General features: G+C 35.6%; 2 protein-coding genes across 2 annotated transcripts; one reads left to right on the top strand and one right to left on the bottom strand.

Moving 5' to 3' along the window:
• Positions 1–10,289: 10,289 nt before the first annotated feature.
• On the top strand, positions 10,290–12,838 carry LOC139890863 (lysine-specific histone demethylase 1 homolog 1). Its single transcript, XM_071873793.1, has one exon. The coding sequence runs from the start codon at positions 10,382–10,384 to the stop codon at positions 12,569–12,571; it is 2,190 nt and encodes a 729-aa protein (XP_071729894.1). The 5' UTR covers positions 10,290–10,381; the 3' UTR covers positions 12,572–12,838.
• Positions 12,839–13,560: 722 nt separating this feature from the next.
• LOC139894326 (outer envelope protein 64, mitochondrial-like) lies at positions 13,561–19,512 on the bottom strand. Its single transcript, XM_071877556.1, has 13 exons — positions 19,119–19,512; positions 18,650–18,802; positions 18,234–18,358; positions 17,857–17,982; positions 17,494–17,676; positions 17,212–17,356; positions 16,868–17,036; positions 16,004–16,138; positions 15,717–15,917; positions 15,206–15,333; positions 15,059–15,110; positions 14,629–14,698; positions 13,561–13,933 (listed from the first exon to the last, which is right to left on the bottom strand). Exons 1-13 carry the CDS (start codon positions 19,367–19,369, stop codon positions 13,851–13,853), a joined length of 1,821 nt encoding a protein of 606 aa, XP_071733657.1. The 5' UTR covers positions 19,370–19,512; the 3' UTR covers positions 13,561–13,850.
• Positions 19,513–20,347: the final 835 nt, after the last annotated feature.

Below are 20,347 nucleotides of genomic sequence, written 5' to 3'. Positions count from 1 at the left end.
ACCGTTTTTGTTCACAATATGACCAAGGAATTGGACCTCCCTTAGCCAAAATTCACATTTGGAGAACTTTGCATACAATTTCTCCTTTCGTAACGTCTTCAACACTTCACGCAAATGACGTTCATGTTCGTTCATACTTTTCGAGTAGACTAGTATGTCGTCAATGAACACAATTACCGACTTGTCCAACATAGGTCGGCACACTCGGTTCATAAGATCCATGAATGCCGCCGGTGCATTCGTAAGACCAAAAGGCATCACCACAAACTCAAAATGCCCATAACGCGTTCTGAAAGCCGTTTTCTCAATGTCTTCTTCACGGACCCGCATTTGGTGATAGCCGGACCGTAGGTCGATTTTAGAGAAATACGTTGCACCTTGAAGTTGATCAAACAAATCGTCAATTCTAGGTAACGGATAACGATTCTTGATCGTCACTTTATTCAACTCACGGTAATCAATGCACATACGCATACTACCATCTTTCTTCTTCACAAATAACACCGGAGCACCCCATGGCGAAGCACTCGGTCAGATAAAACCCTTCTCAAGCAACTCTTGGGTTTGATTTAACAACTCTTGCATTTCCGTCGGCGCTAAACAGTAAGGAGTTTTAGCAATGGGGGTAGGCCCCGGAACCAACTCAAGGCGAAATTCAACTTGTCTTTCAGCCGGAACACCCGGTAATTCATCCAGAAAAACGTCTTTAAATTCACTAACCACCGGAATTTCATGAATGGGTGGTGGCTCATTACGAGTATCAACAACATGAGCAAGGAAAGCCATGCCATCGGTAACAACGAGACGACGTGCCCGTGCAAAAGTGCATATCGGCACCGGTCTCCTTCGCTTATCACCATGAATAATCAACTCTCCCCCACTTGAGGTCTTCACACGAATAAACTTATCATGGCATGCGATATCGGCTCTATAACGATCGAGCCAATCCATTCCAACGACAATATCAAAATCGCCCAAGGTCATTGGGATGAGATTAATTTTAAAGGTTTCGGCACCGAAAACAACATCACAATTTTCACACACATCAACCACTAGCACCGTCTTGCCGTCCGCTATTTCGACTTCTACCGGACGACTTAACTTAGCTAACGGTCTATCAAGTTTAGGCACAAATCTAGGAGACACAAACGACAAATTTGCACCGCTATCAAAAAGAATTCTTGCCGGATTATAGTTAACCATAAAAGTACCTGAGACAACTTCGTTGGATTGCTTAGCTTCATCATTTGTCATCAAGTAGTTGCGACCCCTAGCCGTACCCGCCACTTTCTCTAACCGCTTAACGTTATCATTATTCAAATCGGGACACTCCGTCTTCTTGTGCCCTTCCTTACCACAATTATAGCAAGTAAATTTGTTCGGGCCATTGGTACAATCACGGGCCATGTGTCCCCTTTGTTTACAATTAAAACACGTGGGCCCGAACCCCCCGGGAGCACCCTTCTTCACACTATTAATGCTTTCGGAGCCTTTCTTGTTCTTTTTATTTGAAAAGTTCGAATAGCTCGAACCTTCAAACTTTCTCTTCGAAAAAGTGAAATCACTCTTCCTCGGAACCTCCGGTTCAAAACCCCGAGCCAACTCGAATAGCTCTTCAAAAGTCTTAGCCATTCCCCGGCTAATCTTACCCTTTAACTCGTCGTTCAAGGTACGGTAAAAATCTTTCATTAGCTTGTGATCGTCACCAACATATTCCGGGCAAAAACGAGTCTTTGCCAAAAAGGTAGACTTGAGAGTAACCAAGTCCATTGAACCTTGTTGCAAATGATGCAAGTCGTCCCGGATTCTATCAAGGTCGGAAGAAGTTCGGTATTCTTGGAAGAATTCCTTCTTAAACTCCTCCCATGTCAAGCTCATGCATTGTTCCTCACCATATAAATTGATTTTATCGTCCCACCACAACTTGCCTTCTTCACGTAACATGCTAGACCCATACCTCGTCTTCTTCTCGGGAGGACATTCCGCGGTACGGAAAGCTCCCTCGATATCGGAAATCCAACAAGTGCTTTTCAATGGATCCCTCACCCTATTAAACATCGGAGGTTGAGTATCCTTGAAGTTTTTGTAGTGGAAGTCCCGCCTTCCTTCACCTCCTTCACCGCGAGGATGAATGTTTCTAGCATCAAGGGCCTCTTCGATAGTGGCCTTCATTCGTTCATTTATCAAATCGGTCACTTGCCCATCGACCGAATCTTGGAAGACCTTTCGGACGTCCGTAAGAAAATCCGCTTTTAACCTTTTGAAAACGGCCTCAACCTTAGCCGAAAACCCGGCGTCCTCGCTCGTACTTCCGTTATCATGTTCGGGACCGTTTCTCGTCTTCATTCTATAAAACAGAATAGGTTAAACCATGTAACGAAAAGACATAACACGTAAGTATATACATGTACACCACACTACTCCATCCTACTTGACAATCATCGTACATTACTCGTTCGACACGATTTGCACCCGTAACAACGGTAGCTAATCATTGTTACGCGAGCACGTCACATTAACTCGCTAGTACAATGTCCGTCTTGCTTGATGATTGCTAAACACAATACAAAACCATTAGCACGAGGTTAGTTCACATAAACCCAAGCACTAACACATCCCGATTAGACCCAAAGTCCTACAAGTCCCGCATAAAGCGCACACACAATAAAGTCTAAGTCTAGGCACCTATCTCAAGTCGCCTAAATCCCTTAGACCACGCTCTGATACCACTTGTAACATTCCAAACCAACCCGCGAACAAACCACGTGAAAATACAAAATAAAAAAAAAATTAACTGTCCAGCAATTGGCGCGGCGCGCCAGGAAGGCCGCGCGGCGCGCCGAAGTGGTCTGTCCCAAAAGTCTTTAAATGCGAAAAAGATCGACTAGTTCCCGACATTTTTAGACGAAACGCTTTTAACCACACATTCAAATATGTAAAACTAACACGATTCAAACATAAAAGTGATGTTTTACAAGCGGGGCCCACACGACCCAAAATACAAGTTTAATACAATTTCTGAGTTTCGACCACCAAAAGTTTAAGTACCAAACTACACTAGGAGCATGGAGTTTGGGATTAAACTACCCACGTCTCGGTCAAACTCCCAAAAGTCAACACATCCAATAGCTTCCCCTACAATAAAGCGGAATCTCTAGTCCAAGGTAATGCCCTTACCCTTATCCACCATCGAACCTATAAAAAGGGTAAACAACGAGAGGGTAAGCAAAGCTTAGTGAATACAATTATTATGCATACATATATATAACACATCTATTTGCAAACACCAACACCAAATACCTCATGCGAACTTGTAACACAATTAGTATATCATCATACTCGTAATTACTAACAAGTCGTACATCATCCCAAAACCGCATTAGCATAAACTTATCACAATATATATAATATGCTAAACAATCACAACACAATATGGTTAACCATAACGCTATGGTGCTACCGGTACGTGGTTCACACCATACGCATTTGAGTCTCACTCTTTTATAGTGCTACCGGCACATGGTTCACACTTTGACGCTACCGGCACGTGGTTCACGCCTCATTTTATAGTGCTACCGGCACGTGGTTCACACTCATAATACACATCACATACATGTTATGGTACTACCGGCACGTGGTTCATACCATAACATTTACAAATAAACACGCCATATACATGAACGCATAATTATTCCACTCACCTTACGCCTTAGGTGATTAATGGACCAAGCTTGAACTTCAAGGTAACGTACCTATTCCACAAGCATACAATAAATCAATCACTTGGCCCAAACTCACAATACTCACCATTACTAGGTCATCTTGACCCATTTGGACACTTAAAAGTCAATACACCCATTTGGGTCATCCACACCCAAATAACACCCATTTACACATCATTAAAGTATTCTAGCAATTTATTAGCCAATCAGGGTTCATTAACAACAATTATCACTTTTAAAACCCTAGCTAACCAAACATTGAGTCTACATGACCCAATTTTCTTAAGAACACCCAATTTACCAACAAATGGGTCTTAGGGTTCATCTTTTACACAAACCCTAACCCATACACAAAATCAAAGTAAGAAATTAAAGTTAGGACATACCACAACTATCAAAACGTAGCAAATGATGAGATGAACAACTTTAGTGCTTGCACCTAGCTCCAAATCAAGCTCCTTCTCCTTTAAATTGAGCTTTCTCACTCTAGATTCAAACTCTCTCTCTAAAATAAATTGGGAGTGATAAGGTTGGTGTAAAGGGAGTAAATGAGCTCCCCAACAACTAATCTAGGCATTAAATTCGGCCTCCAAGTGTTTTTTTACCAAAATGCCCTCGTTTTTAATTAAATAAAATAAAGGGAGCTGACTGCCCGTTTTTGCGCGGCGCGCCCCCAGGCCGCCCGGCGCGCCACCTTCCATTTCCAGCTATTTTTGTAATTTAATTACCTAGAACAAAACCCCGCAACACGTATGATTATTTACACACATTTACAATAAAATACACGGGTCTTACAATATTACCAATAACCTCCATAGTTATAACCCATAATTTCCTTAGCTCTATCCCGCTCAAAAACCCATTTTGAAGGTGACACGTTTATAACCTCGTCGTAGTATTTTATGTATAATAATAATAATAATAATAATAATAATAATAATAATAATAATAATAATAATAATAATAATAATAATAAGATTAATAATAATATTAATCTTAATAATAATAATAATAATAATAAAAATAATAATAATAATAATAATAATAATAATAATAATAATAATAATAATAATAATAATAATAATAATAATAATAATAATAATACGAGTAATATAGATGATGGATATGTGTGTGTGAAATATGCCAGAACTTTCGAATTTATACACTTGGCCTGAAATCCACTGCCATGCGATCGCATGGCTTGGTAGAAGGATTCCCATGCGATCGCATGGGGTCCTTTTCCAGCTCACAATGTTTTAACATTTTTCTTATCGACATATTATTATAATATATATATATATATATATAATATATTTAATTTATATAATTAATTATATATTATATTAAATTCACGTGCATAGTTGATTTGTAATTTTCGTTCCGATAAGTCGTACGTTGTCACTCAACTTATGTCCCGGTTCTGGTTTTTCGAGTGTCCCTTCGTACGCTGAGAAAACTCACTCTTTACGTTTCGTGACTCGTACATTTGTCAAATTATAGACTTAAATTATCCCTAGTTTATATCACTCGAAATATAACTTATACATTTGAATGTTTTGGTCATTTACTTCTATAAATCATCGTCTCGCTATTTGTTAAAATACATTTTAAAATAGTGTTTACTGTAGCAAAGCTAATGTAACAAGTTTTTTACTGTAGCAAATAGTGATTTTCGAAAACACTGTAGCTTTGCGGGTACTGTAGCAATTCGAAAGTAGTGTAGCAAATTAGTGTTTTACTGGTTCATCTTAAACGTTTTAGTTAACTTATCTAAATATCAAACAGATAATCAAACCAATAAGTTTAATGCACAATATCATTTTCATAACACTTTGTTACGTTTTCAAGTTATAGCATATGTATCTATTTACATATAATTATTCGCGAATCGTTAAGAACAATCGAAGAGTAATTGAATAGTTCAAAATTTTGAGATTCAACTTCATAGACTTTGCTTATCGTGTCGGAAACATTAAATCATTTAAAGATAAAGTTTAAATTTGGTCAGAAATTTCTGGGTCATCACACAAGGCAATCGTTGGGTCGAAATACTTTATAAAGAAAGTGAATACACCAAGAATCAATCCGGACAGTTAAATTGTAGTGACCCGAACTTTTTCATGTTTATATATATTAAATGAAATTGTTATTTACATGATTAAGTGTTTCCAACATGTTAAGCAATCAAACTTGTTAAGACTTGATTAATTGAAATAGGTTTCATATAGACAATTGACCACCCAAGTTGACCGGTGATTCACGAACGTTAAAACTTGTAAAAACTATATGATGACATATATATGGATATATATATAGTTAATATGATATTATGATAAGTAAACATATCATTAAGTATATTAACAATGAACTACATATGTAAAAATAAGACTGCTAACTTAATGATTTTGAAACGAGACATATATGTAACGATTATCGTTGTAACGACATTTAATGTATATATATCATATTAAGAGATATTCATACATCATATTATCATGATAATATAATAATTTAAAATCTCATTTGATATTATAAACATTGGGTTAACAACATTTAACAAGATCGTTAACCTAAAGGTTTCAAAACAACACTTACATGTAACGACTAACGATGACTTAACGACTCAGTTAAAATGTATATACATGTGGTGTTTTAATATGTATTCATACACTTTTGAAAGACTTCAAGACACTTATCAAAATACCTCTACTTAACAAAAATGCTTACAATTACATCCTCGTTCAGTTTCATCAACAATTCTACTCGTATGTACCCGTATTCGTACTCGTACAATACACAGCTTTTAGATGTATGTACTATTGGTATATACACTTCAATGATCAGCTCTTAGCAGCCCATGTGAGTCACCTAACACATGTGGGAACCATCATTTGGCAACTAGCATGAAATATCTCATAAAATTACAAAAATATGAGTAATCATTCATGACTTATTTACATGAAAACAAAATTACATATCCTTTATATCTAATCCATACACCAACGACTAAAAACACCTACAAACACTTTCATTCTTCAATTTTCTTCATCTAATTGATCTCTCTCAAGTTCTATCTTCAAGTTTTAAGTGTTCTTCATAAATTCTACAAGTTCTAGTTTCATAAAATCAAGAATACTTCAAAGTTTGCTATCTTACTTCCAATCTTGTAGAGTGATCATCCAACCTCAAGAAATCTTTCTTATTTACAGTAAGATATCTTTCTAATACAAGGTAATACTCATATTCAAACTTTGATTCAATTTCTATAACTATAACAATCTTATTTCGAGTGGAAATCTTACTTGAACTTGTTTTTCGTGTCATGATTCTGCTTCAAGAACTTTCAAGCCATCCAAGGATCCTTTGAAGCTAGATCTATTTTTTTCATTTCCAGTAGCTTTATCCAGAAAACTTGAGGTAGTAATGATGTTCATAACATCATTCGATTCATACATATAAAGCTATCTTATTCGAAGGTTTAAACTTGTAATCACTAGAACATAGTTTAGTTAATTCTAAACTTGTTCGCAAACAAAAGTTAATCCTTCTAACTTGACTTTTAAAATCAACTAAACACATGTTCTATATCTATATGATATGCTAACTTAATGATTTAAAACCTGGAAACACGAAGAACACTGTAAAACCGGACATACACCGTCGTAGTAACACCGCGGGCTGTTTTGGGTTAGTTAATTAAAAACTATGATAAACTTTGATTTAAAAGTGGTTCTTCTGGAAAAATGATTTTTCTTATGAACATGAAACTATATCCAAAAATCATGGTTAAAATCAAAGTGGAAGTTTATTTTCTAAAATGGTCATCTAGACGTCGTTCTTTCGACTGAAATGACTACCTTTACAAAAACGACTTGTAACTTATATTTTCGACTATAAACCTATACTTTTTCTGTTTAGATTCATAAAATAGAGTTCAATATGAAACCATAGCAATTTGATTCACTCAAAACGGATTTAAAATGAAGAAGTTATGGGTAAAACAAGATTGAATAATTTTTCTTGTTGTAGCAACGTGAAAATTGGTAACAAATCTATATTAATCATACCCTAGCTAACTTATATTGTATTATACATGTATTCTAATATATTATGTAATCTTGGGATACCATAGACACGTATGCAAATATTTTGACATATCATATCGACCCATGTGTATATATTATTTGGAACAACCATAGACACTCTATATGGAGTAATGTGGGAGTTAGCTATATATGGTTGAGGTTGATTCCAAAAATATATATACTTTGAGTTGTGATTTAGCCTGAGACGTGTATACACTGGGTCGTGGATTGATTCAAGATAATATATATCAATTTTTTTCTGTACATCTAACTTTGGACAACTAGTTGTAGGTTACTAACGAGGACAGCTGACTTAATGAACTTAAAACATCAAAATGTATTAAAAGTGTTGTAAATATATTTTGAACATACTTTGATATATATGTACATATTTGTTATAGGTTCGTGAATCGACCAGTGGCCAAGTCTTACTTCCCGACGAAGTAAAAATCTGTGAAAGTGAGTTATAGTCCCACTTTTAAAATCTAATATTTTTGGGATGAGAATACATGCAGGTTTTATAAATGATTTACAAAATAGACACAAGTACGTGAAACTACATTATATGGTTGAATTATCGAAATCGAATATGCCCCTTTTTATTAAGTCTGGTAATCTAAGAATTAGGGAACAGACACCCTAATTGACGCGAATCCTAAAGATAGATCTATTGGGCCTAACAAACCCAATCCAAAGTACCGGATGCTTTAGTACTTCGAAATTTATATCATATCCGAAGGGTGTCCCGGAATGATGGGGATATTCTTATATATGCATCTTGTTAATGTCGGTTACCAGGTGTTCACCATATGAATGATTTTTATCTCTATGTATGGGATGTATATTGAAATATGAAATCTTGTGGTTTATTATTACGATTTGATATATATAGGTTAAACCTATAACTCACCAACATTTTTTTGTTGACGTTTTAAGCATGTTTATTCTCAGGTGATTATTAAGAACTTCCGCTGTCGCATACTTAAATAAGGACAAGATTTGGAGTCCATGCTTGTATGATATTGTGTAAAAACTGCATTCAAGAAACTTATTTCGTTGTAACATATTTGTATTGTAAACCATTATGTAATAGTCGTGTGTAAACAGAATATTTTAGATTATCATTATTTGATAATCTACGTAAAGCTTTTTAAACCTTTATTGATGAAATAAAGGTTATGGTTTGTTTTAAAATGAATGCAGTCTTTGAAAAACGTCTCATATAGAGGTCAAAATCTCGCAACGAAATCAATTAATATGGAACGTTTTTAATCAATAAGAACGGGACATTTCATAAATCATACCCTATTTTTAACAAGGACGTTCCAAAAGTTGATGACATGTTTAATATAAAACTTCAATAATATATGAACTAGCCGTTGGCAACACATATATTAGATATTAAAACAACTCAAAAAATCCTACTTGATGACATGCTTTGATTCGTTAAACAATAAGCACACTTATGTTTTTTCCAACCTAAATAAATTTAAACTTTTACCTTAACAATACAATATGAATGATTAATACTTGTAGTATACCTACTACAAAGATAGTCTTCTTTTAAGCATCATCATCTTAATCTTACTTGGACCTCAAAACACTATCTTCAATTGATCTTAAATATACTGACACTGCACAAACTCTGACTTAATAACACTAATGCAAACAAAAGATCCAACAACAAGTCTCTCATCCCAAACTCGATATGAAATGTATAAATTACCAAATGTAGCAACAAGAAGAGCAATCAAACAGGTAGCATCATAATTCAATTCCAATGTCAAATTTTGTAGGGCAAGTAAACAAAAAAAAGTATCCACCTATATCAGTTTCCTTATTGTTTGTATTCAACACTAAGAATAATACGGAGTATAATGTATTGTTTGTGTTTGTTGATTTCTACATAAGTAACCTGTTAGAAAATTCTAAAATGTGGCAGCTATATAAGTTTCAAATAGTAATAGTAGTTATCTGAAAGCTCATTGCACTAATAGATACTGTAGAAAATACATACATACAATAGGCTAATTTCGCAAATTAATAAAATGCATGTCAGTTTCAGAAAAGCAACAACTTAGGGTTAACAAATTACAATACTTTCGCCCAATAAGTAATTGTAACATCCCGTCAAAAAGAGTCATGATGGGCGTGTTACCAGAGGTCAAAGTCCAGTCGACACACTTTATATCCGGTATTTTTCAAAAGGTAGCACCCATTTAAAGCAAAAAGAGTTTTACCTTAAGTTGTTAAAACTAATCTAACAATTTATCTTCTTCTACCTTTTGTTGGTGTGGAAAAGCAGCTACTTACTTCTTCTACCTTTTTCCCCCAATCTAACTATTTTACATTTGTAGTTTTGTACGTTGCGGTGTTTGTTTTTACTTTTTACAGTAAATACGAGGGTTAGTTCTGTAGCTTCTAATACTTTAGAGGCTGAACGTGTAAAACTTCATAAATTAATCAGGGAAAAATTGATTTTTGATACCGGAGTATAATATTTTCCTTAACCTATCTACCAGACAACGTCCGCTCATCGGAGCTCCTTCACCGCCGTCCTACACTCACACCTCCATGGATCCCCAACTTGAAACCTCCGACCACCTCAACGATCATTCCTCCGACCACCCCAACGACGGCTCCGACGACAACCCCAACGACGTCTCCGACGACAACACCAACAATGTCTCCGATGACCACAACAATGCTTTCTCCGACAACAACACATCTCTCGAAAATAACCATCTTCCTCACACCGCAACTCCTGATATTTATACTCAATCCGACACCATATTAACAGACTACGTCAACGTTCCGGTCCCACCACCAGTCAACACCACCACCACCGATACTGCACTTCCAGCACCTAAAAAACGACGTCGTCGAAAGAAACAATTTCCAGAGATGATACCTTTTTCCGCTACCGTCCACGGCATCCGTCGCAAGATAGGTAACGAATCACCCAACGACAAAAATACAAACGAATACGAATATGATAACTTAACATCTCGCCGTCGCCGTAGAGTTTCATCAGATCTCGACGTTGAAACCCTAATTGCAATCTCCGTAGGGTTTCCAATTGACTCGTTAACTGAAGAAGAAATAGAAGCTAATGTAGTTAAAACAATAGGCGGAACTGAGCAAGCTAATTATATCGTTGTACGGAATCATATTTTAGCTCGATGGCGATCAAACGTCGACGTTTGGTTAACTCGAGAACAGGCTCTTGAAGCGATCCGAGCTGAACATACTCACCTGGTTGACTCGGCGTACTCGTTTTTATTACAACACGGTTACATCAACTTCGGTCTCTCTGCATCCGTGAAGGCGGCAAAATTGAAGCCTCTAGAAGGTTCTTCTAGAGGCGACGTTGTCGTAATTGGTGCCGGATTATCTGGATTAGTCGCTGCACGGCAATTGATATTTCTAGGGTTTAAGGTTGTGGTTTTAGAGGGGCGAATACGGCCTGGTGGTCGTGTACGCACGAAAAAGATGTCTGGTGGTGATTGTGCTGCTGCAGCTGACCTCGGTGGCAGTGTGCTCACCGGAATCAATGGTAATCCGCTAGGCGTTTTAGCGCGGCAGCTAGGGTTTCCGCTGCATAAAGTGAGGGACATTTGCCCTCTTTATTTACCTAATGGGAGAACGGTTAACCCTGAGATCGATTCGAAAGTTGAAGTTTCGTTTAATAAGCTGTTAGATAGGGTTTGTAAGCTTAGGCAATCGATGATGGAGGAAGCAAAGTCGATAGACGTTCCGTTAGGTACGGCTTTAGAAGCGTTTAGACATGTTTATAAAGTAGCAGAAGATCCACAAGAAAAAATGTTGTTAGATTGGCATTTAGCGAATTTAGAATATGCAAACGCCACGCTAATGTCTAATTTATCAATGGTGTTTTGGGATCAAGATGATCCGTTTGAGATGGGCGGTGATCATTGTTTTATTCCGGGAGGTAATGACAGATTTATCCGAGCATTAGCTGAAAATTTACCGATTTTCTACAATCAAACGGTGGAAACCATTAAATACGGGTCGGATGGGGTGTTAGTTTACGCAAACGGGCAAGAATATCATGCGGATATGGTTTTGTGCACGGTACCGTTAGGTATTCTTAAAAGAAATTCGATTGAATTCATTCCAGATCTTCCTCGAAGGAAGAAAGATGCAATAGAAAGGTTAGGTTTTGGGTTATTAAACAAAGTTGCAATCTTGTTTCCGTATGATTTTTGGGGAGGTGAAATCGACACATTTGGGCATTTATCGGATAAATCGAGTATGAGAGGTGAGTTCTTTTTATTTTATAGTTACTCGTCGGTTTCAGGTGGCCCGCTTCTTGTAGCTTTAGTAGCTGGAGAAGCTGCAATTGAGTTTGAACGAATGTCACCTGTGGAATCTGTGAACAGAGTAATGGAAATTCTTAAGGGGATTTTTAACCCAAAAGGGATTGCGGTGCCTGAACCACTTCAGGCGATTTGCACTCGGTGGGGCCAAGATCCGTTTTCTTACGGGTCGTATTCGTACGTTGGGATTGGTGCATCTGGCAATGATTACGACGTACTTGCTGAAAGTATTGGAAACGGTAGAGTTTTCTTTGCGGGTGAAGCAACGAATAAACAGTATCCAGCAACAATGCACGGAGCTTTTCTTAGTGGGTTGAGAGAAGCTGCAAATATGTTGAGAGTTGATGAGTTGAGAAGGTCAAAGTCAACGTCCGACGATGCAAACAATTCAATCGTAACGTTCGCGAAAACTGAAACCGTTTGAGAATGATGGTTCGAGTGACACGTTTGAAAACCCCGACTCTAGCTTCGGGTTCAAAGGCTGCATAAAACTGAGTATGTTGATAAATGTTTTCTTGATTATTTTCAAAATCTTGTTTATGTATTGCAGCAGGGTTTTTCTACATTTTAGTATTATTAGTACTTTAGTAGTCTTTTTTAGGTATTTATATGTATCACGAGTTACTGATTTAGGATATTTAATTATTAATTAGTTGTGTTTTTTCAAAGTTTAGTAGTAGTTATTTGTGGGTCAAGTAAAGATCTTTCGAAATTCATTTGATTCTCTCGTGACTTCATTTAATGCCAAATGTACGAGAAGTATTACCCCGATGAATTAATCATTAATATTGTAGTTTAACAAAATGATATTCATATTCGCAGATAGTTTAGGAGTAAAATATGAAATGATTAAATTAAGAAAATGGTCATCGCTTCAAATATTCAAAGCTTCACCCCGCAAAGTATGTGCCCTTGTTAAGAATGGTACTGATGGCCTTACCTTTTAATCTGTATATATGCTTAGTAAACCATAGCCGTAAAACTTGGATTCGAATCATTTGAATTGTTGACTTCATAGAAGGGATATCTATATTGTGCTTAATCAAGTTCTAGATATAAAAGGTACCACGGGCAACTGTGTTTTCAATTTTTTGTTGCAAAATAATGGAAGTTGCGTGTTCAATCTAAAAAATATTAAGATATTTATTCAACAATTGCATGGTTATCTTCAGTGCTATCAAGCACATCTATTTCCCCTTAACTATCTAGAGAAATGCACATTACTAGAAAGAGTTCTTTGAAAATTACTAAATTGACATGTTTAACACATCTACTCAAACAGATTAATTGCCTCATCTATCTGTTTAATAGCTACTTGAATCCAAAAAAAAAAAAAAAAAAAAAAAAAAAAGATCTAGTGCACAACACATAATAATAAACAAATAATAGAGTAATTTTCATAAACATGGAAGGGTAGCTCACAACCACTAGAACAGGATTCAAGTATTAACATATCATTAACCACAACGTATGCACAATTATTTTTGTGAAATATAAACACCAGAAGACGTTACAATACGATAACTATTTCACCTGAACCCCGAAACTCGACAAAAATGACACTCAAATTAGCAGGTCGTAGAAAACTCAAGTTCTGTACTTGATTATAATTTCATAATAAACTCAAAAGAGATGTCACAGGAGGCCAAGACATACCAAAACAAAAGTACATTCAAGCTCTCTGTTCAAACAGCCAAAGCAGATCAACTTATGAGTTTCTGCAGCCTCTTCTCAGCCACTTTGGCAGTCTTGTTTTGAGGTTCTAGTACAAGGGCATGCTTAAAATCTGCAAGTAATAGAAAGTTTGATTACACTAGGAACGATCCTTATACATGATAGTAACTTAAAAGCAATCATTAACCAGTGGTGATTCTAGGATGTAAACTCTATGGGGTCCTAAAAAAAATTTCAGGACTGACTATATTTGAATGTTATTTTAGTGGGTTGTTTACTTTTAAAAAACTACGAGTTTGGAAAATATATTGGGTCCGAGTAGTTAAATATAGTGATTTCCTATACATTTTAAAGAAAAAACTATAAATTCAAAAAATATATGGGGTCCTCCATTTTTATTTAGCGGTGTCTTATACAATTTACAGGGTATTTACTACTAATAATTTTCAAACTGGCGGTATCCGTGACCCACGGGTCACTGTAGACTCGCCACCGTCATTAACCATGACCAAGTAAAACAGCCATTTTGTAGATGCATTGATATGTACAGTAAGGTCAGATACCCTTTCAGCAAATCTTCAGGTCTATTTTAGGCATCCATATCAATTCACTATTCTAATGTGTAGCATATTATGTGATTAGAATCAGTGTTAAAAGCCAAAAAAAAAAAAAAAAAAAAAAAAGAAAATGAACAAATAAATAATACTTTTACAAAAACACAGAATTGGTAAATAACTTTTCCAGTTACTAGTGTTCCGCTATAAACGCTAGTTTTAATACCAAATCTTCAAAACGAGAAAGACGTACCTTGAAGAGCCTCCTTGTAATAAAGAACTGATTCTCTAGCAGTTCCTCGTCGCAAGTATGCCTTTACATTCTGAACAAAGAAAAATTGAATTCTTAATGTTAGTACCTTTTGCTCAGATAATCTTTGAAAAATAGCTGGTTTGCCAAAGAAAAATACAACAATAATATCATTTAAAAAAAAAAATATACTTATTTACTTAAACTGGTTTAAAAAAAAAAAATAAAATAAAATAAAATAAAAAAAATATTGATATAGAAATGCACTTTGGCTAACTTTTGCCCCATTTGACCTGTTTCCATTTAAGCAACAGACACAAAAAGAACCTATCAGATTCAGATCAAGATAACATCTTCTATTTCCAGCGCAAACTTTAGACCTATCTCAAGAGTAAGGTAAAAAAAATCAGATCCATAAAATAACTTGAACTACCTTCTTATCAAGTGATATTGCTTTGGTGCAGTCCTCTTCAGCTTGCTGAAAGCTGAAATACAACCATCTTCATGTTAGTCGAATGAAATATATGGATTTATATTTATATATACCAAGAAACATTGCTTCGGAAGAATCTGATCATACCATCCTAATTCTAAATATGCAGCTGCTCTGTTACACAAAAAAGTAGCATTGGATTCATCCAGCTTAATTGCTTCAGTATAAAAGCTTATAGCTTTATTCCATTGTTTTCCCTTGAATGCAGCATTTCCCTTAAATAAGACAGAAACATACAAAAGGTGAAACAATAAAATCCCTCAACTAAACCAATGCATCATAAGATTAGACTATATATGAAGTCACTATTAATTTCTTACAAATCAAATTAGGGAAGAGGGTAGCAAAGGAAGCTTTCAAATTTTAACCAACTTTTGCTTGTTATATTTCACAAAAAACAAGTGCAACCATAAAAAAGATTTAATTTGCAAGTTTAAGTCGCTTGAAAATGTAAAACGCCCAGAATACCACACATAGTTCAATACCTACCCATACAACAAATATAAAAAGTCATCGTTAACCATATAATCACATGTGTATTAAATAATGGGAGAAATAATACTGTTTCGAACAATAAAATGAACTGAAAGTGTCGAACCTTTTCCTTCAACAATTCAGAAGCATCCATATTGCCATTCAAGTCTAGTGATGGGGGTAAACTGGTAACAGCAGTAACTTGTCCTTGTATAGATTGATACATGTCCAACACAGTATCAAGAAGAAACTTATCAGATCCATGATTCGCAATAAACGAAACACCAATTGGATAATCTTCGTGCTTTCCGAAAGGAACAGTAACCTAGAAATTATTCATATGACATTATGATTTAGGATGATCCAGTAAAGAAGAAAGAAAAAACAGACCGAGGCTTCATATGAATTTACCTGACAGCAGCCAGACATAGTAGCAATGCTTAGTAAAGGATATGCCCTATCATGAAATTCCGATAACGAAGCTTTCTTTGAATTGAGTTTTAACGGAGTATCAGCAACCGTAGGAATAACTAGAATTCCATCATCCTGCACATGAGACATATATCAATTGGCATCATGTAGCTGCTTGTGAACATGGTAAATAGAGCATAAAGCATGGCAAACAAAAAAGGACTACAATTTATACGATCATACAATTAAACACGTCAAAGTAACAGCAGTCTACAGTTACCATGCTCACATGAGGCACAGTGGTTCAAATAAACCACCTTCATCATATACAAAAGCAATGATAAGTCATTCTATAATAAACTACTTTGAGATAAGAGCTATGAGCAGATATGATACCGTATCAATCTAACAATATTTGAATTCTCTTTAGTACAAAGAATACAACATTTGACAGAAAAAAGGAAAAAAAAAATAATAATAAATAAAAAAAGATGACACAATACTGTACATAAAAATTTAACTTGACATATGTAAAAAAAACGTGTAGTTGAGATAATTCTATAATCAGAAAGATAACAGCTATAGTTGTCCCACCCCTTAACAGCATGTATTCTTAAGAAAGACTATCTATCATTCACTAGAGTTTGTAAAATATTAGGTATCAACAAGCACATTCAGTAACCTCAAAACTAGTACATAAAGTAGATTTCTCCCTAGCAAGGATAAAAGCCTGAAATAACATAAAAACAAAGTAATATATGTGACAAATATTCATTATCCTAATTCTTTTAATATAAAATGCTAATGCAATGCAATAGGTAAAGTAACCACAAAACAGAGATCCGAGTCATTTGCGCAAAGTACCTTTAGGAGGCTGCGTAGAGCTGTTCGCATTTCAGTCCTTACTTTGTAATACGCTTTGATATTTTCATGTGTGGATGCAATTGCTGCATGAATTTGATCAGATACATTAGCTCCTAGCTTGGGCTTGACTGTATTAACCCATTCTTCATGATTGGTTTTGAACTCATATCTGAAAGAATAATATGCCATAAATTTCTACAGTAATGACCACATTAAGAGTTACAAATACATATACGTATAGAATTAAAAGAGCAATGCATCCCTATTTTACATAAGTAAGCCGAAGTAGAGTGTGTGTGCTATACAACAATTGCAATAGAAAGATGCAACAAAGAAAGGTGTACCCCTGTAATAATAACATTGCTGAAGATAGAGCTTTCAAAGTATTAGTTCCGCTTTGCAGGTTTGACATCTGGTCACTGAAGTAACTTAGGCCGGGTAAGTTTGAGCAGATATACTGACCAATATTCATATGCTTTGGTGTTTGGTCTGCAAAAAAGTTAATCAAAAACAAAATATACAGTCAATATCACTACTGTCATCCCATTTGCTTGTGGATTTCAAGAAGTCAGTTGCATCAAATGTTTATATAACTGGAAATAAAAATATCATGTGAAGGAACTTACAACCAGATAACTTCTCAGTTACTTTGCTAACAATATATACGGTCTTCTGCAAAGGAACTTTAGATAATTGAAATAAATCATCTGCCACAATTATTCGTCTCGTCCTTCTAGGCTCCACTGGGTTCAAACGAAGAAGAACATGTCCAACACGATGCAACACAGAAGGATCACGAGCAAATATTCCTGAAAGATTTTATAAACATAAGAGTGAAAAAACTCAAAGCAACATTGCAGAAACATCACAGCAGGCTGGGCGTAAAACAATTCGATATGTAACAATATTGAGGGATCTTTACTGACAAGCATTTTGATTTTAAAGCTGGAAACTAACAAAATATAATAGAACATACCGAGACTACATACCAACAGTGTCTAAACTCTGTGAATTAGGAAGAACCCCGATATTGGATACAGCTCCATGTGAAGGCCGGAATCCAAGAATGCCACAATATGAAGCTGGAATTCTTATTCCCCCAATGGTATCAGTGCCTGAAAAGTCAAAAATAAATAAATAAATAAATAAATAGATAAAAGACGTGTCAAACCAATAAAATGAAATAAAAGGTGCAAGCTTATGGATAGAACACAAGTGCCTTTTCAGGTAAAAAGGTTATATAACCAGGCAAACAATTAGAAAAATGAAGTGTTAAGAAACACGAACAATGTGGTTGTTACACCACAGAATCAGAATCATCAGACTATCAAAACTATACGAAAAACAAATAACAAAAAAACAATACCAATAGCAAAGTCAACTAATTCTGCTGCAACTGCAACGGCTGAACCACTAGACGATCCACCAGGAATATAAGATGGCATTGCTGGATTTGTTGGGGTCCCATAATGATAATTTTCTCCAGTTATCCTGAAATAGTAGTCCATTACTCGCTTCATAAACCAATATAAAAATATTTATACAAAAAACAATAGCAATCATAAGATCTCCCGTAATATATTACTTAGATGTTATATATTATATTTATAAGCAAGGCTTACATAGCCAAAACTGCATAACCAACCAATCTTAACAACATACATTAGATATTCAATCACAACAGCAGAACGTTTATGAGTAACTGTAACCTTTTTCTTCATGACATGTTAGTTTATTAGATAGTTAAAATCTTTCAAAAGAATGAAATGATCAAATGAGTACCCAAAAGATAACTCATCCATAACTGTCTTGCCAACACAAGTAGCCCCATTCTTCAACAAAGAAGTAATAACAACAGCAGTCTTCCCTGCCTCCTCATGTGTTCTTTTCCAATCTGGGTTCCCAAAACCAGTCACATACTCTTTCACATCAAATCTACAACATATAACAGCAAAAAACACAACAGTTACTCTTTGCATTGTGCTGCAAAATTAAAATAAGCAAATTATTCAAATATTTCTGCAAAGTGCAAAACCAAGCACCAACAATTGCACTTATGCTTATGGTTTTAAAATTTTCCATCTATATTTTGCTTTTTTTTGCTAATATACTCTCTATACATTATATATACAGAAAAAGTTGAAAACGTGAAATGGAACAATATCTATCTAGCAATGAGCTTTTCATTGATTAAGCGTCATCAATTAGTCATCAGATGATCAGTTAAGCAATACAGAAATAAAGAACTTACATATCGTTGACGGCAAAAGTTAAACCGGAGAGAGGTTGTTTAGCGGCGGGAGGCGGCGGCTGAGGAAACGGAAGTAGCTCAAATCGCTCGATAAAAACACCGTAATCTTCTCTTACGGTATACCTACCTTTCAATCTACGACGCCGTGTCTCTGCCGCGACGATCAAGATACCGGCGACGCTAACGCCGATCACGATCCATACTTTTGGATTCGAGGCGTTAACTTTGATTTTTTCCAGATTTAAAGGCATCGATGGATCAGTTGGAGTTTAATTTGTAAACAGAAGCTAGGGTTTGACTCGGTGTTGCCAACGCTGGTGATATGACGAATTTTGAGGTTTTGGTAGGGTTTATTAGGACAGAGAGGGTTTTAGAATATGGGAGGAATTTGTAATTGTGTTATCGTGCGCTCCAAGTAGACGACTGCAAATCATTAGATGTGTATTGCTATTATGAGCATTTTTCTAACCGAACAAAACCGGGTATGGGCATGAACCGATGGACGGGTATATTCCTAATAGAAATGAAATGCTACATATCTTTTTTTTTTTTTTTTTTGGGTCAAAAAACTATATACTTTCAAGGAAACCAGATACTAAAATCAACTCGGACAACGCCTCGCCCAAAGAAAACACTACCGAACTAAACAAAAAAAATTCAAGAAACAAAAGACTATCTTGAGACGAGCCGAAACCAAAAGACAAAACACCAAACAAATCTAAAGAACCTAAACTAAAACAAAGCAGTCGTCATATACTAAGATACATCAAAAACACTACCAAGTCCCAAGAGGTGGCTTGATGGTAAGATACTTGAAAAGTTCAAAAAAAAAAAAAACTCAGGTTCAATCCTCATCTGCTACACTTTAAGAGACTCGCCTATTAAAAAAAAAAAAAAAAAAAAAAAAAATAGGAAATGCTAGTGACAACCATAAGGGTTGTCATTAGCATTTTCCTAATAAAAAAAAACACTACCAAGTAGCAACAAAAGAAACAAACTAAAAAAAACTAACAAGCCAAAAACCATCATACGAATTAAACATCACTATTACTTGTTGTCGTGCTAACCTTCTTGCCTCGAGAGTCCGGCCTACCAAACTTACCCTCGACTTGCCTAAAAGTGACCTTCTTGTCGGGTCTTGAAGCTTCAACCACCAATACATGATCCTCCGTATCCATCTCGCGGTTAAGCCTAACACGGGACCCGAAGCCAAAGAAGATCTGCCCTCA

The sequence above is a fragment of the Rutidosis leptorrhynchoides genome, chromosome 2 (assembly GCF_046630445.1).
Source record: "Rutidosis leptorrhynchoides isolate AG116_Rl617_1_P2 chromosome 2, CSIRO_AGI_Rlap_v1, whole genome shotgun sequence".
NCBI classification, from domain to species: Eukaryota; Viridiplantae; Streptophyta; class Magnoliopsida; order Asterales; family Asteraceae; genus Rutidosis; species Rutidosis leptorrhynchoides.
Note: the sequence above shows the minus strand (reverse complement) of the source record. Positions and strands in the feature narration are given on the sequence as shown.